Consider the following 15,105-nt stretch of genomic DNA (forward strand, 5'->3'; position numbering starts at 1 on the left):
CGGTCTGTTTCCTTCAGTTCTCGACCTTTCTGTCCCTGCCCCAAGCCTCCCCATTCCCAGACTCCTCTCTTCACCTCCCCAGCTCCACGCCCGAACTAAAAAGCCGGTTGCCTTCGGCCGGGCGGGAGCAAAATTCCTGGAGCGGGCCAGTGTAGACCGGGTGGGCACCTCAAACATTAGCTCGGCCCCGCACTGCTGATAGGCGCAGGCAGGACCGTCCCTCCGCCGTGGGCTGGGGCCTCCTGATTGGTGCGCAGCCACGTCACTCTCGGCGGGCGAAGGGGCGGAGGAGGCGGAGGCGGGGAGGGCTGGAGAGGGTTGGAGAGAGCCGAAGCGGAGTGACGTCTCGGCCCTAGGAAGCCCGCCTCCGTTTTAAGATGTTAGGCCAACTGGGAAGCGCAGAGCCGCAGAGCTGGTCGGGCGCTAGTCTGCGTGCCGGGAGCTGAACTGCGGCCAGAACGGGCTCGAGTTCGACGGGGCGAAGGGTGTGCGTGTGCGTGTGCGCGCCGCTCAGGGTGCTCCCAGAGGCCCGCGCTCCGCCGCCACCGCCGGGGATCTAATATCAGCTACCTGTCCTTGTCACTCTTGACACTTCGCCGTCAGGGCTGCCGCGTGGGGGGCGGGCTGAGCTGGCCTTTCGGAGCGCGATCGGCGTTAGCTTTCCTTATTGGAGGGGTGCTCCGGGGAGGGCGGGAGAGAGGCAGGGGGTCTTTGCCCACTCTCCTTCCTCTTTGGAGCTTGGAAGCCAGCTCTCCGAAGACGCGCCGAGCAGTGTCCTCCTGCCCACATCCCATGTCTCCGTGTGACCGCTGACTTTTCGGTCACCGGACTTTTTCCACTTGAGCCTACGGGGACGCGGGGCGGCTCGATTGGAAGACCCGGCGCCGGTTGCCTTTAGGACTGACTGTGCGCGTCGCTTGGCTCCGCCCGCGGCGGCCACTGCGGGGCAACTCGGCGCCCAGAGCGCCACCGGGGCGGGAGCCTTGCACTCGGAGGCGGCGCGCTCCCTCGTCCATGAACTGCATGAAAGGTCCGCTGCACTTGGAGCACCGAGCCGCAGGGACCAAGCTGCCGGCCGCCGCCTTGTCTTCCTCTTCTTGTCACCATCCCCAGCCGCTGCCCATGGCTTCGGTCCTGGCTCCCGGGCAGCCCCGTTCTCTGGACTCCTCCAAGCACAGGCTGGAGGTGCACACCATCTCCGACACGTCCAGCCCCGAGGCCGCAGGTAAGGCGCCACGCCGCCCCAACCCAGCCTCCCGGCGCCACTGGACGCCGCGCGTCCGTCGGTCCCCGCTGTGGGGGCGTGGTGGGAGCGGGCGTCCAGCTCGTGGTCCCGGGTTCTGATAGATACCCCACCCCCTTCCCTTTCTGCCTTGGCTGGGTGGCCCGGCTCAGGTGGCGCAGGCAGTTCTGCGGCCCTTCTGTTTGCTGGGTCGCAAAAACCAAAACAAACCCTGTCTATTCGAGGACACTCAGAGGGCGTCCGTCCGGTCCCAGCTGTTCTCTCGCCTCTCAACCTCAAATAGCTCCCCTCGTTTGCAAAGTACCTATAAAACCCCGTCTCCGAAATGTTCTTGGCCAAGAGGTAGTTGTCCCAAAGGGCCAGCGGACTTGGGTACCTAATGGAATCCCAGCGCCTGCATTTTTCTAGCCTCCCGAAGCCACATCGCAATCAGAGTTCTACCAAGTTCTACGTGTGTGTGTATGTCCAGGAGAGCTGGTGTGTCTGCGCAGGTGTAAAAATATAGTTGGAGGCTCGGGCTATAAAACCGTCTGTCCCGCGGAACGGAGATAAACATGTAAATAAAGCGTGCGGCGCTGGGGGAGGGGAGGGAACGGACGCGCGCGCTCACCCTCGTCCGGACACCCTGCCGCCACGGGAGGCGCGCTCTTGTCCGGGGAGGCGCCCGATTCGGCCGGGACCTCCGCTACCCCGGCCCAGGTGCACTTGGCGGGTTGCACTTGACAACGCTGACGGGGACCCGTGTGTGTTTCGTTTTCAGAGAAAGACAAGAGCCAGCAGGGGAAGAATGAGGATGTGGGCGCCGATGACCCATCCAAGAAGAAGCGGCAACGGCGGCAGCGGACGCACTTCACCAGCCAGCAGCTGCAAGAACTAGAGGCCACGTTTCAGAGGAACCGCTACCCGGACATGTCCACGCGCGAAGAAATCGCCGTGTGGACCAACCTCACAGAAGCCCGAGTCCGGGTAGGAGCCTGCGCGCACGTACGGACTAAGAAAGGGCTGCGGGGAGCCGCCGGGCAAAGGCCGGAGGCCCCTCAGTGGCCGGGGTTGGGAAGGTTGCAGCTCCGATTCCCAGGCCTGGCGGTCGGCCCGGCGCTGCACCCGAGCGGCCCGGGGCCCACTGGCCTCCCCAGCCCGCGCTCTCCGGGGCCGCGCCGCGCGGGCATTTCCCAACGCAAGGCGTTGTGCCTGGGTTTGCAGTCGCCCAACCAGGAGCGGAGAACAGGCTCCAACCTGCGCGCCTCTAACCAGGAAACCCCGCCAGCGTCACGAAAGGCTTGGAAAAACCTTCCGGCAAGCACGCTCTGGGTTTTCCTCCTCTCAATTTGTCCTCCCGACACGGTCTTTATTGCGGCGTTTCGGCCATTCAGGTCTCACCCACACCCTGCTTCCCTGGTTTTGTCATCTCCGGAAGGAAATTTTAAGTACACAAAGCCCTATTCTGCTCGCTTATTTTTTTAGGGGGGGGGGAGAAAAAAAGAGGGAAAGAAGGAAGGAAAGAAAAAGCAGTTTTCTGTTCGATTTGTTTATCTTTTCTCAGGAGTTACACACTTTGGAATTTGTTCCTTTCGCCCTTCCTCCTAACGATAATCACAGTTCTATTAAAAAAAAAAAAAGACTTACCTTAGCTTTGCAGCAAATCTGTTCTTTATAGATTGGCCCCCCAGAAAGTTAGCTTAAATGAATTACCCAATAGCAACATCCGGGTTTGTGCCGGTCGGTGGAAAATTCCAAATTTGTTAGGATTCTGGACGCAGAAAATAAGACTCTGGCTTTGTTGGTGATGGTGTGTGTGTGTGTGTGTGTGTAGCGCTGTGACGAGTGAAAAAAAAAATCTCCAGTTAGGTCAGAGAAAGCAGAGAAAAAAACAAAATGGAATAATAACACTGAAAAGAATTAAACACCAACATGCATTCCCAAAGGCAGAGAACCTAGGCGCTCTGTGAGTGGCATTTGTGCAGGGCGCGAGTCTAGGTTGGTGGATAAAAGCGGGCTCGAGTTTGGAAATGGTTTTAGTTTAACTACGAACCAAAGACCCCGGCTGCGGCCGCGTGGTTTTGCGCAAGGTCAGTCTTTCATTAGCCCAGGGCTCTTGAGGGGAACAGGCCTCTCACGTACTCTTCTCGCTTGAGCAAAGTTTAGAGGGCCTAGAGTGGAAAATGGAGAGTAATTAAAATAAAAACACAATCTTGGACTCTCAAGAATCCTTCGGAAAAGGCCTCCTCCCCCCACCGCCCCCGCGCCACTACCACCACATTGGGCTTGTCTGCATCCCCTTCCTGGCCCCGGGCCGCTGCCGCCGCCGTGCTGGATTCTCGCTCGCAGCGGCTGTCTCTTTTCAGGCCTGCTGCCTGCCCAGCCTAGTGGGAGTGAGGCGCGCTTTTTATAGCAGTCGGGTGCAAAGAGGAAAGGGGCTAAAAAGAAAACCAGAATAAAAAGGAAAGGGGCGGGTGCTGGGAGGGGGGTCGACGGATTAGTCGTCTGGACCTGGCAGTGATGTGTAATGTGAAACATCACCGATGTCAGCTCGGAGATCTCGGGCCAGGCCTCGTTCCAATACACAAAGGTCGCCGTCTGGGCCCAACGGCGGGCCGATGTGGATTGGGAGCGGGGTTGCGGTGGGGCCCCGTGTCGCGAGTGGGGGCTGGCGGGCCGACCTTACAGGCAATGCGGGGTCGAGCCCGAGCCCGGCGGGAGCACTGGAAGGCCGAGGTCGGGCGGGCGGAGGTAGGAGGAGGCTACCGGAGCCACCCGCTCTGGGTTCCTGAAGATTTACACGCTAAGCTCCTGGAATTTAACGAGCTGTCAGGGAGGTGGTCTTTTTGTTTTTTATTTGGTTGTTTTGCTAGGCGAGGAAAGGGGCGGAGGCGGGGTGGGGGGGACCGTGCTGGTTGGGGACGCACTCTTCAGTAGGCTCAGTCGAGGTCCGGAAGGAGAGGGAGGAGATTTGTGGGTAAGAGAACGGGCCGCCGGTGGCCTCCAGCATCTGTCCTCTTTCCTGCACGTTTGCAAGGTGACCCGGTCGGAGTTGGGCAGAGAGCTGGCTGCCCCGCGTTTATTTGCCAGCAAAAGTTTGGAGACCCAGAGGAGGCCCTGGGTTGGTGATTTAGGAACCTTCCACTGGGTTTGCGGAGCCACTCAGAGGCAGGGACAGCAGCGCGGTACTGGGGGGACGGTGGAAGGCTGGTTGGAGTGAGTGGAAGGGCCGTGAGGGTGTGGATGTGTTGAAGGGGTGGTGGTGGTGACTTCCAGTGCTTCCTGGAATATAGATTTGACTAATATTCGCCGTGTCGTTTGTTTGCTTCTTTGTCGCCTCCTCCACCCCACCCCACCCCCACCTAGGTTTGGTTCAAGAATCGCAGGGCCAAATGGAGAAAGCGAGAGCGCAACCAACAGGCCGAGCTGTGCAAGAATGGCTTCGGGCCACAGTTCAACGGGCTCATGCAGCCCTACGACGACATGTACCCGGGCTATTCGTACAACAACTGGGCCGCCAAGGGCCTGACATCGGCATCCCTGTCCACCAAAAGCTTCCCCTTCTTCAACTCCATGAACGTCAACCCCCTGTCGTCGCAGAGCATGTTCTCCCCGCCCAATTCCATCTCGTCCATGAGCATGTCCTCCAGCATGGTGCCCTCGGCGGTGACGGGCGTTCCGGGCTCCAGCCTCAACAGCCTGAATAACTTGAACAACCTGAGCAGCCCGTCGCTGAATTCAGCGGTGCCGACGCCTGCCTGCCCTTATGCGCCGCCGACTCCTCCATACGTTTATAGGGACACGTGTAACTCGAGCCTGGCCAGCCTGAGACTGAAAGCAAAGCAGCACTCCAGCTTCGGCTACGCCAGCGTGCAGAACCCGGCGTCCAACCTGAGTGCTTGCCAGTACGCTGTGGACCGACCTGTGTGAGCCGCACCCGGAGCACTGGGATCCTAGGACCGTGACGGATGGGGCTACTCCGACCTTGAAAGACTGGAAATTATGCTAGAAAGTCGTGGGCGCTAAAGAGATGGAGGGGAAGAGAAGCGAGAGAACAGGAAACCACTGAATTCTAGAGAGCTCCTTTGATTTCAAAGGAATTTCCTCAGTGTCTAACATCTTCACTGAAAGCATCTCCAACAGTTGCCAGGACACACACAGTGTGTGTGTGTGTGTGTGTGTGTGTGTATCTATAAATGCGCTCTCTCACACACACACATACACATGGATATTTGACTGGATATGACATTTTAACATTACTATATGCTTGTTATTTTTTAAGTTTAGCATTGTTAACATTAAAATGACTGAAAGGATGTATATATATCGAAATGTCAAATTAATTTTATAAAAGCAGTTGTTAGTAATATCACAACAGTGTTTTTAAAGGTTAGGCTTTAAAATAAAGCATGTTATACAGAAGCGATTAGGATTTTTCGCTTGCGAGCAAGGGAATGTATATACTAAATGCCACACTGTATGTTTCTAACATATTATTATAAAAAATGTGTGAATATCAGTTTTAGAATAGTTCCTCTGGTGGATGCAATGATGTTTCTGAAACTGCTATGTACAACCTACCCTGTGTATAACATTTCGTACAATATTATTGTTTTACTTTTCAGCAAATATGAAAAAAAAAACGTGTTTTATTTCATGGGAGTAAAATATACTGCATACAAACTGGTCTGGAGTTTTCTTGCCCTCAGTCGCCTTCCTGGGGCTGCTCAGCCACTATGCCTCCTAAACAAACCAGTCCCTTCTGCCTGTCCAGTTAAACGCACAAGGCAGCAGTGCTTAAATTTGGTGGAAATAAATTATAGTCACTCATCAGAAACTTTACCAAAGACACTCCTAGGGGGAAAACAAGCGCCTGGTCTTGTCTCAGATTTTTCTTTGGCTTAAACCCAGAAGATCCCATGATTGCAAACCAATAATATAAGAGGAAAGCAGGAAGAAGGGGGGAACTTTAGAAAGTTAGCCAACTTAGAATGACTCTCAAGTTTATTTCTTTGGCGGGGGAACCCAGCATCCCCAGTCAATTGCTTTGGAGAAGTATGTGTGTACCGTTTATATACATTCCTCTTAAGAGAAATAGGTTTATAATAAGTTTACAAGGAAACACCTCCAGTTCAAAATATTTAGGCCCCACGTTTATCTTTCAGGCTTAAGTAGGGAGATCCTTCATGTTATATGGCATTACTATTTCTAAATCCGTTTGAGGCATTAAAAGAAGCAAAGAGCATTTCTGTAACCACAGCCCTTCGGTTTCTCCAAGAGCCCAGAGGCTGAGAGGTTAGAGTGGAGTTTCCTGAATCTGGTCAAGTAATATGTGGTTGAGGCAAAGGTCATGCTCCCCCTGTTTTGTTTTAAATAATATTGACCCATCAATTCTAAACCTGCTTGTTCCTGAAATTATACAGGATTACAGTTTGCCAACCGTGGGACAATAAAGCAAATCAAGATGAATTACAGCCAGGGGCCCTTCCTCCCATTCTTTGACATCCAAACTGGGAATGAAGTCTGAGTAGTTTAAAAGAACTTTTAAATCTTTGCTGGGTTTCAATCTTTACATATGTATATGCATTTCATTTTGTAAAATAGCAGGTACTGGTTTAGCTTCAAAGTATGCATCAACGTGGCGCTGGAAGTGTGGTGAGTGCGGAGGCCTTTTGTTACTTTTGTCCCTCCTGCCTCCCCCGGTGGGCGCGGACACACGCCACCCTGGGGGCATGGAGAGCGAGAATTACACGCCGCTTTCCTGGAGCCGAGAAAACCCGTGTTTTTGCGCTTAAGGTAGCTTTTATCTGACTGTAGCCTTCCCTACAAGCCTTTGGAATCCAGGCACCGAGTCTTTGTTGTGCAGGGCAGTGGGCTGCCACTGAGCGAGATCACTTATATCTGTACCGGATGGAAGATCGCGCGCTGACTCACGCACGTTAACTTTGGTTGGTTATTTCTTTTGAAAGCACTGTTTTCGACCTGCAGTGGGATCACGCGGCCGTGGTGGTGGTGGTGGTGGTTGGGGGGGGGGTAGAGGGGGAGATAGAAGCCCTTTGGACGAGGGTCACCTCTGTTCTTGTTGTTCACTTGAGAGCAGTGGAGAGGAAAGCGGTTCCCACCGGTGGACTTTGAAGCGATGGGGCCCTCGGTCCCGGTCTCCTAGAGCCTCCACACACACACACCCCCGGGAGCAGGGGGAGAGAGGGGGGCGGATAGAAGGCTTGGTGAAGGGGCTGGAGACTCGATCCAGACCTGCCGACAGGATCTGCGGTTCCTGCAGGTCCCAGGATGACTTGGGGGCACTGAAAAGAGAAGGTGGCTCGCGGCCTACTTGGGTGGCTGAAATAAAAGTCTACTCGAGGAAATCCATCCATCCGCAGGAAACAAAAAATGGGAGTCGAGACTCTGGCCGTTGTCACTTCCCCCTACCAGAGCGGTGCCGCCTGGGGGGCGGAGACTCGGGACCTGGAGAGTCCCTTTCTCCCACCTCCGCTCCTTTCCTAGGACTTCCCGCGGGAAGGAGGAGACCCTGGCCTCGCCCTCGGCTCGCGGGCCCCAGGCCGCCTCTCTCTCTTTCTCTCTCTCTCTTACCCCTTCGAGCGACAGACGCTTAGTTCCCGCGCTGGAGAAGTCAGCCCCCTGGGTCCCGCCCGCTCCCACGCCGGTCGCCCTCCAGTCATGGCTGCCACCACCTCGGTTCCACTCAATCGATTTTTGCTGCATGTCAACACTTATTACCGGTGAGTGTGAGGGTACTTTCTCGCCTTCTCTAGGTCTCTTAATGATTTCTGAGCTAGTTGTGTATTAAAGTGCTTAGAGGAACCTTTAAGGTAATCTATAGCATGAACGCCATCTGCCTCCGCTTGGGTTCAAAGATGGCGAAAGGGGTCCCAACCCACCACCGCCCACCTTCCTGCGCGCCCACAGGGACCCCGCACCCACCCTCCTCGGCGTGGGGTGGGGGCGCCTCCCCGTCACCTGTTTCTCAATTGTACCTTCTCTTCCTGTCTCTCTCCAGCCTTTCTTTAATTATTATTTTATGATGATGATGATTTTAAACGTTTCAAGGCCCAAACTCTTCATTCCCCAAAGACCGAATTCGGGTTAGGTGGAGACCTGGGAAAAGAATCAGAGCCCAAGTGGGTTTCCTTTCAGGCCCACGATCTGAGTTTCAGCGTCCGAAAATTAGCTAAAAATTAAAGAATGATTTTTTAAAAATAAGCTACTGGGTAGCCTGGTCCCTGCAGGCCGTTTGATTAGGAGCTGATTTGTCGCCGCCAGCCTGGTTCTTTCTCCCTCCCCACCCACTTCCTGCGAGGTGCCGCAAGTCCACCACAGGAATCCCTGTAAGAGGGTAACAAAAAATTAATGAGGCCAAAATAAGCCGCGCCTTAAAAAGTCCCAATATTCGTCAACAGTGTCATACATAACCCCGTGCGGAAGGACGAGCTCCTGGAAAGCGAGTAATGTTTAAAGATTCGGCCTGATCTCCAAGGCCGACCCACTCCGCCGCCCAGCCCAGGTCTCCAGTGTTTCCAAACAAAGGTCGGTCTTGCAATCCACATCCGAATCCACTGATCCCCAGCAGCCGCCGGACTGGCTCCCCGACCTCCGGCCGCCAGCGAGGGGAGCGGCTCGGGGGCAGGCGGCAGTCCCCACCGCCCCGATTTATGGTGATTAGAGAAAGAAAGGAGGGGCTGTAATCAGATCAGAGGCCTTTATGAACATAGACTCCCGATTGATTGATTTCTAAAACCCCTGGCAAGGCAAACTGCAGTTAATCTAAGCACGTGGGAAGCCAGAAACGTGGCTGACAGAGGGGAGGTGGTCAGGTAAATGGGAATACTTTCTGGTAGCAGATTTTCAGAAGAATGAATCTCTCCTAGCTCAGTCTGCCCCATTTCTGACAGCTGCATTTTAACTGAATCTCATAAAATCATTCAAGGTAAGATATATATAGATATGGATATATATTACAAACACGATTGTAAACACATAGTACCGTTTTAGGATTTGGCAGAAATCTTTCACTGAAAATCTAGAAAGTAATTTTTTTTTTTTTAGAAAATGAATTTTCATCCTTAACCTACCACCACCAAGGAAGAAGCTGAGGTAACTTCCTACCTGAAAGAATCGAAAACCGAATCGACTGTGTTTAACGTGCATAACTTCCTTCACGTTGTTGTTGAGTATCTTACACATTTTATACTCGTGTTGATTTTAGATGTTGTCTGAAGTTTAGAGAAGGCCTGCAAGAAATAGATAAATTGGTGGATGGAGAAGGGGGGTAATTCCAATGAATTAACTTTAAAGGAAAACTTTGAAATCTGTTAGATATTTATGTGGCCAGTAGTGGAAAACGAGATAATTGTACTCAAGTCACTTTGCTGAGGAATGGCCAAAAGGACCATGGAACGTCCTTGAAAAGATTGTAAATTTACATTGAAAAACTTTACAATGATATTTGAGGAATGCATGATAAAAGGTTCATTGAAGATGGTACACAGGCATTACATCTTACCAAGGCTATTATTTATTTCTCCCCACAGAAAGGCTCAGAGCAGTGCACACTCCTGACTATTGGGCCTTCTTAGACTGTGTGTGTGTCTTCAACTCTGGAGACTGATGGATCTTTCTAGACCTGTTTCTCCCATTCCATTCTGCGGGTAAAATACGCATAAGGTGTTTCCCCACCCCCTCTCGCGCGCCCTGTCTCCCTCTCCCGTTTTCATTATCCGCAGCAATGTGTTGGGTCAACTCGGAAAATAGATCTTGCTCGATTATGGGCCCTAAGGTACCAAGATTAAGTCCTGGGGGCAGTTTCTTAGAACCCCTGAAACTCCCTCTGACCCCACCCCCAGGTTTTCCTTCCGGAAGTAGCCTAGTGTCTCCGGGACAGTTCGCTGCTGCATGGACTCCCTCACACGGTCGGGGCAGGAACCTTTCTGCTGGATGCTCTAGGGCCAGGAGACCTAAAACCGTGACGACTGCTCCCCACCCCCCACCCCACCCCCCGAGAAAGCGGTGTGGCAGTGTGGAATGTGACTTAGAATTCACAATAGTGGCAGTCCAGGACTTAAGGCGCGCTCCCTGGGGCTGAGTCTGTCAACAGCCCCTTCAGACCTGCTTCTCCATGCCGGTGTCTGGTGGAGTTGCTGCACCCAGCTGGAGCTCATGCTGAACGGACTGGTGTCACTGCAGGTGGCTGCTTGCACGTCTCTGACCTTGAGTCTTCGGGCCAGATGTGGACTAAGAATGGGGACCCAGGTGGAAGACCCTGCAGGCCCTCCAGGGGCTAAGGAAGAGGCTTTTGCCTGCTAGAGCCAGCAGGTCCCGTGGTTAGAAAAAACAAACAAACAAACAGGACTTCAAGAAAAAGAGTAAAATAAAAACCTTTCTGGTTGTGGGTGCAGGCACCCATGTTGTTCTTTTCACAGGGCTCTACTGACCTCAGCGCCACTCCAGCCCCTGGAACCTCTGAAGTCCAGGGAACTACTCTTATCTGATGAGGCTCTGTCTTGTTGGTCCTTTATCCGACAAGAAAGATGAGGTGGGGGGAAGCTTAAAAACATTGCCTGTCAATGGTGGCCTACAAGTCTACAAGCTCGGGGTTCAAGCTCACCAGCAGGAACCCTGCACCCTCTGGCTTGGCCTAAGGGCACAGGGTAGGGGTCTGGATTCCTGATTTGGGCTACAGGGGTGGGAGTGGGGCACCCACTCCCCTTGAAACTGCTTCCAGGGGTAGCTGGGCCTCAAGTCTCTTTGGCCGCCTGCACAGTGGCTCTGAGGCTGGACCACAGCCTCATGGTAGTCCTGCTTCCCAGTGACCATAGCAGCTGCTTCATCTTAATAGTTTGTGGCCTGGCCCTGCAGGGGAGCCGCGGGAGACCCAGGTGCCTGGTGCCCTTAACCGGGCGGGATTGCCAGAGGCCCTTAAAGAGGAATCGTTGTGGCCAGGCCTGTCCTTGTACTCGCTGCCTGCGTTTCCTTCTAGACCACAGAGACGAAATCTAGCTTCTCACTGTCGCCAAGTTCCCACCGCCGCCGCCCGTGTCTCCCCAGCCCAGAATCACAAGCCCTTCGCCCCCTTCCCCCGCAGGGGCGCCGCTAATGGCTCTGCTCCACGATGGGGCAGCCTGCTGCTCCGGGCGGGGTCCCTGAGCGGCTGCAGCGTCGTGGGTGGTTAGAACCCAGAGGAGCCTTCCTGCGTCCCCAGAGATGCAAAGGTCTCTAGGTTCCCGTCCCCAGAGATGCAAAGGTCTCTAGGTTCCCGACCCACTGGACTGCCACAGGGGAAGGCCGGGGCGGGAGGAGCGCCACCACCCCATCCCTCCTCACCCAGTCATGGACCTCTGAGTCTTTCCTCTGGAGCGACCATAGTCCTTGAGTGGGTGCCTGCCTCGAGCTGCCTCTCAAAACCCAGGGGTTGAACATTAACTGGCTCGAGCTATAGAGTAGGGTAAAACGTTACATATAAAAATGAATCATCTATCCGATCCTGGGAGAGAGGACCTATAGCGAGCTCTGCGGCCAGCGCAGCCCTGGCATGGCCCCGGCCCAATGCGCCTACCCTCCAGCGGCCAGTGCTCAGAGACCATTGAGCTGCAGAAGGGCTGAGGGCGGAGGGATTGGAATGTACTGAGCCAGCTCATCCCCTGGAGTGGGGTGAAGACCTGGGAGAGCGAATTCCCTTTCATCTCTTTACAAGGTCAGTAGAGGCAGTCCTCTTTGTTGGAACCACTCCCAGGGCAGAGAGTGGCCACACTGGGACCAAATGAATGACTCGGTTGCCAGTGGACCCTGGTGCTGGGCCCAGGTATGCAGCTGGTAGGCATTACACATGGGAAAACCATGTGTGAGACAGTATGACCAGGTTCAGCCTGGCCCAAGATTGACACCACTGAAGCTCTGGTACTGGACTTGCTCTCTGCGGGTCTGGACCCTGCCTCTTTCTGACACTGACCTACTTGTTTGAGTAAAATAATATGTAATTAAGCATAAGTGTCAGCTCTACTTCTGCCCTGACATGTGCCAGTCATGTATACAAAAACAGCCCCAAACAACGCACTGCCATTAAATCTATGCTGACTCAAAGCAACCCCATAGGGCAGGGTAGAACTGCCCCTGTGTTTCTGAGGGGCTCGTTCTCTTCAGGAGTAGAAGGCTTTGTCTCCTGAGGATCAGCTGGTGGTCTCAAACTGCTGACCTTGTGGTTAGCAGCCCAAAGAACAACCACTTTGCTACCCGGGCTCCTTGGTCACGTGTACACAACCTTGAAACCATAACGACCAAAGGAAGAATTCAATGTAGTGCACCCCTGTGTTCCTACTTCTTCACCTGGGAAGCATTAGCAGCTCAAAGGGAGGGGCAAGCCTCTGAAGAAGAAACTCATTCTGTCTCCCTTCTTTGCCCTTTTGCCCTTTTCTCCCCTCCTCCACATATGGGAAGAAATGAGATAAGGTGGGTGCAAACAAGAGAAGGCTGTGATGCCACCTAGGGCTTAGAAGTTGCCAACCAACATGAACACATCGTATACTTGGAGAGGATAAGTTTATTTCTTCAGCAAATTAAGTTGCTTTCCTCAAATGGATGTGCTGGGGCCATAATAATCTCTCAGTAAAAAAAATATTTTAAAAATCCACGCAGGTATCTTCCTCCTCTTGTCCCTACCTCTGATCCTTACATCGGAGTAGCTGAATTCTTACTGAGAACATGCTCCCAAATTTGTTACTTTGGGGTATGAGAAAGAGGTGCTGTATACCTCTGCATCTGCCCAGCACTCTCGGGGTCACACCTTAGGTTCTTCTGTGTGGTGGCAGGGGTGGAGGGTGATTCCAACTCAGCAGGGATCAACTCTGGTGAGCACTGTGTGCGCTCTATTACCTGGACATCCTCCATCCCTGTGGTCCACGAGAAGATGGCATTGATTTAGGACAGGATTAGAGTGTTTATGACTTGCAGTCATCCATGGCCTAGAAGGCCTCTTCTCAGCCTTGTGTTACTCCACTTCCCTCAAGAAAAACAGAGATGACTTAAAAGCTCTTCCGGTTAGCTTCAGAGACCCTGAACATGTCAGATCCAACAAATGAAAACAAGAAGGATGCTTTGCAGCACACACTCAGGTGCCCTCTAGTGATTTAGAAACAGGGAAACATAGGTGGAAAGAGGGTATTTGCCTTTAAAGGTGTGGGTGCTTTGAGGGGAGGGGCACCAGAAAGGGCATTGCAGCAGTTACTCAAGCGGTCTTCTCCCCCACCAAATTACCATGTTATCTGACACTCTCTATCTATTTGTGTCCTGGGTAACAGACAGTTTCACCAAGAGGTCACAGACTAGAGGACTTGGGTGACTGGAAACAAGTTTGACAAGAAAGGAATCCGGGTGGGAGCCTCTGTGGAGGTAGACAAAGGAAGAGGCCACAGTGGTTGGTGCCGCCTGGCAACACCACGTCCTCAGCCGGCCCCGGCAGCACATGAAATACATTGTCAGAGAACACAGATTCAAACAGCTATTAACACAACTCCATGGGTGAAAGAAATGTAAGTCTCTCTGTAGATCCTCTTTCCTTTACCTCCTTTATTTCCAAACTTGCCCTCTCCCACGCAGGTAGACCGTCTGCCGGAACTCTAGGTCCTCCGGCATTATCTTCCACTTCTCCTGTCTTGAGAAGCCCTGGCAGTGTAGTGGTTATGTGTTGGGCTGCTAATCGCAAGGTCAGCAGTTCAAAACCACCAGCTACTCTGAAGGAGAAAGAGGTGCTTTCTACTTCTGTGAAGAGGTACCTAGGCGGAACCCACAGGGGCAGTTCTACCCTGTCTGATAAAGTTCTGGTGAGTCAGAAGCAACGCCATAGCAATGAGTGAGTTTGTCTCCCCTTTGGAATTAAGGCTTCAGGTAATGTTTAATGCTTAGACTTTAACAATTGTTTTACCCAATCCATGTTTAACTGTAAACCATTTGGATACACAATTCTTTACTTCTGTGATAAAGGTTTCAGGACCAATTGCAAAGCATGTCATTCTGAACCTTTCTTTTCAGAGCAGGAGAGAGATTGTGCACATGCTCCAAATAGGTCCCACTGCACACGAGGTACCCCGGTGGAGCGGGTACAAGCTAGGCTGCTAATCACAAGGCCAGCAGCTCGAAACCACCCGCCGCTTCACAGAGAGAGACAAGGCTTTCTACTCCGGTAAAGAGTTACAGGCTGGGAAACTCATAGAGGCCGTTCTCAGGGTCGCAATTGATTCAGTGGCAGTGAGTTTGAGGGTTTTTTTGTTTGGGGGGTTTTCTTTTTGACTAGGAAGGCTCTGTGAGAGTACTCCACTCACTCTGGACAGCATTCCATTTAGCATTTTGACCCACAAAGTGGTCCTAGTTCAAGGTACCAGATTCACTTTGAAGCTTCTCCTTTACAGAAAGTGCTGCCCATGGGCTTGAACATTTTTTCAGAATTCCGTGTTCCATGAGGAACAGTTCTGGAATTGTTTTCCCGAAGAATGACTAATGGGATTGAAGTGCTGACATTGTAGTTAGCGGCTCACTTCATAATCTACTATGTCATTAGAGAGTGTTCTGGTGTCCTACAGCCCACAAATATTTTCATTAATTTACTTGTGACAAAATACTCCTAAGAGCACTTTGACCACTCTCACTTTCTAGCTGCAACTGTAATCAATAAACAAAACGCACATCACCAGAAACAGTGACAAGGGTTGCAGTGCTTTTTGTAAGATATCTATGAGACACTTGGTCTTGTTGGTATCACTGCCATCGAGTAGATTCCAACTCACAGTGACCCTATAGGACAGGGTAGAACTGCTTCTGCAGATTTCCAAAACTATAACTCTTTGAGAGGGTACAAAGCTTCGTCTTTCTCCTGC

At 52.6% G+C, this 15,105-nt stretch overlaps 1 protein-coding gene and 1 long non-coding RNA gene across 6 annotated transcripts in view; both read left to right on the top strand.

The window, feature by feature from the left end:
* Window positions 1–5,908, top strand: part of PITX2 (paired like homeodomain 2) — a 16,085-nt gene extending 10,177 nt beyond the window's left edge. The window contains exons 1-3 of one of the 2 annotated variants that reach the window (XM_004703309.2): window positions 1,015–1,225; window positions 2,004–2,209; window positions 4,589–5,908. In XM_004703309.2, the coding sequence (XP_004703366.1) occupies window positions 1,015–1,225; window positions 2,004–2,209; window positions 4,589–5,152 (981 nt within the window). In that variant the 3' untranslated portion in view covers window positions 5,153–5,908. Of the gene's footprint in view, window positions 1–1,014; window positions 1,226–2,003; window positions 2,210–4,588 lie in introns of those variants that run through there. The other variant, XM_004703312.2, reaches the window with a different exon arrangement.
* A 1,532-nt stretch (window positions 5,909–7,440) lies between these two features.
* Window positions 7,441–10,657, top strand: LOC123520996. Of its 4 annotated transcripts, none has more exons than XR_006679505.1 (4): window positions 7,441–7,965; window positions 8,644–8,770; window positions 9,290–9,409; window positions 9,775–10,657. It is a non-coding gene; the product is annotated as an uncharacterized LOC123520996 (long non-coding RNA). The 4 variants fall into 4 exon arrangements; XR_006679507.1 differs by having other exon boundaries at window positions 9,290–9,337; XR_006679506.1 differs by lacking the exon at window positions 8,644–8,770.
* The last annotated feature ends 4,448 nt before the right edge of the window (window positions 10,658–15,105 follow it).

This window comes from Echinops telfairi, unplaced genomic scaffold (assembly GCF_000313985.2).
Source record: "Echinops telfairi isolate 266 unplaced genomic scaffold, ASM31398v2 ScPeMD7_7468;HRSCAF=8506_0, whole genome shotgun sequence".
Classification (NCBI taxonomy): Eukaryota; Metazoa; Chordata; class Mammalia; order Afrosoricida; family Tenrecidae; genus Echinops; species Echinops telfairi.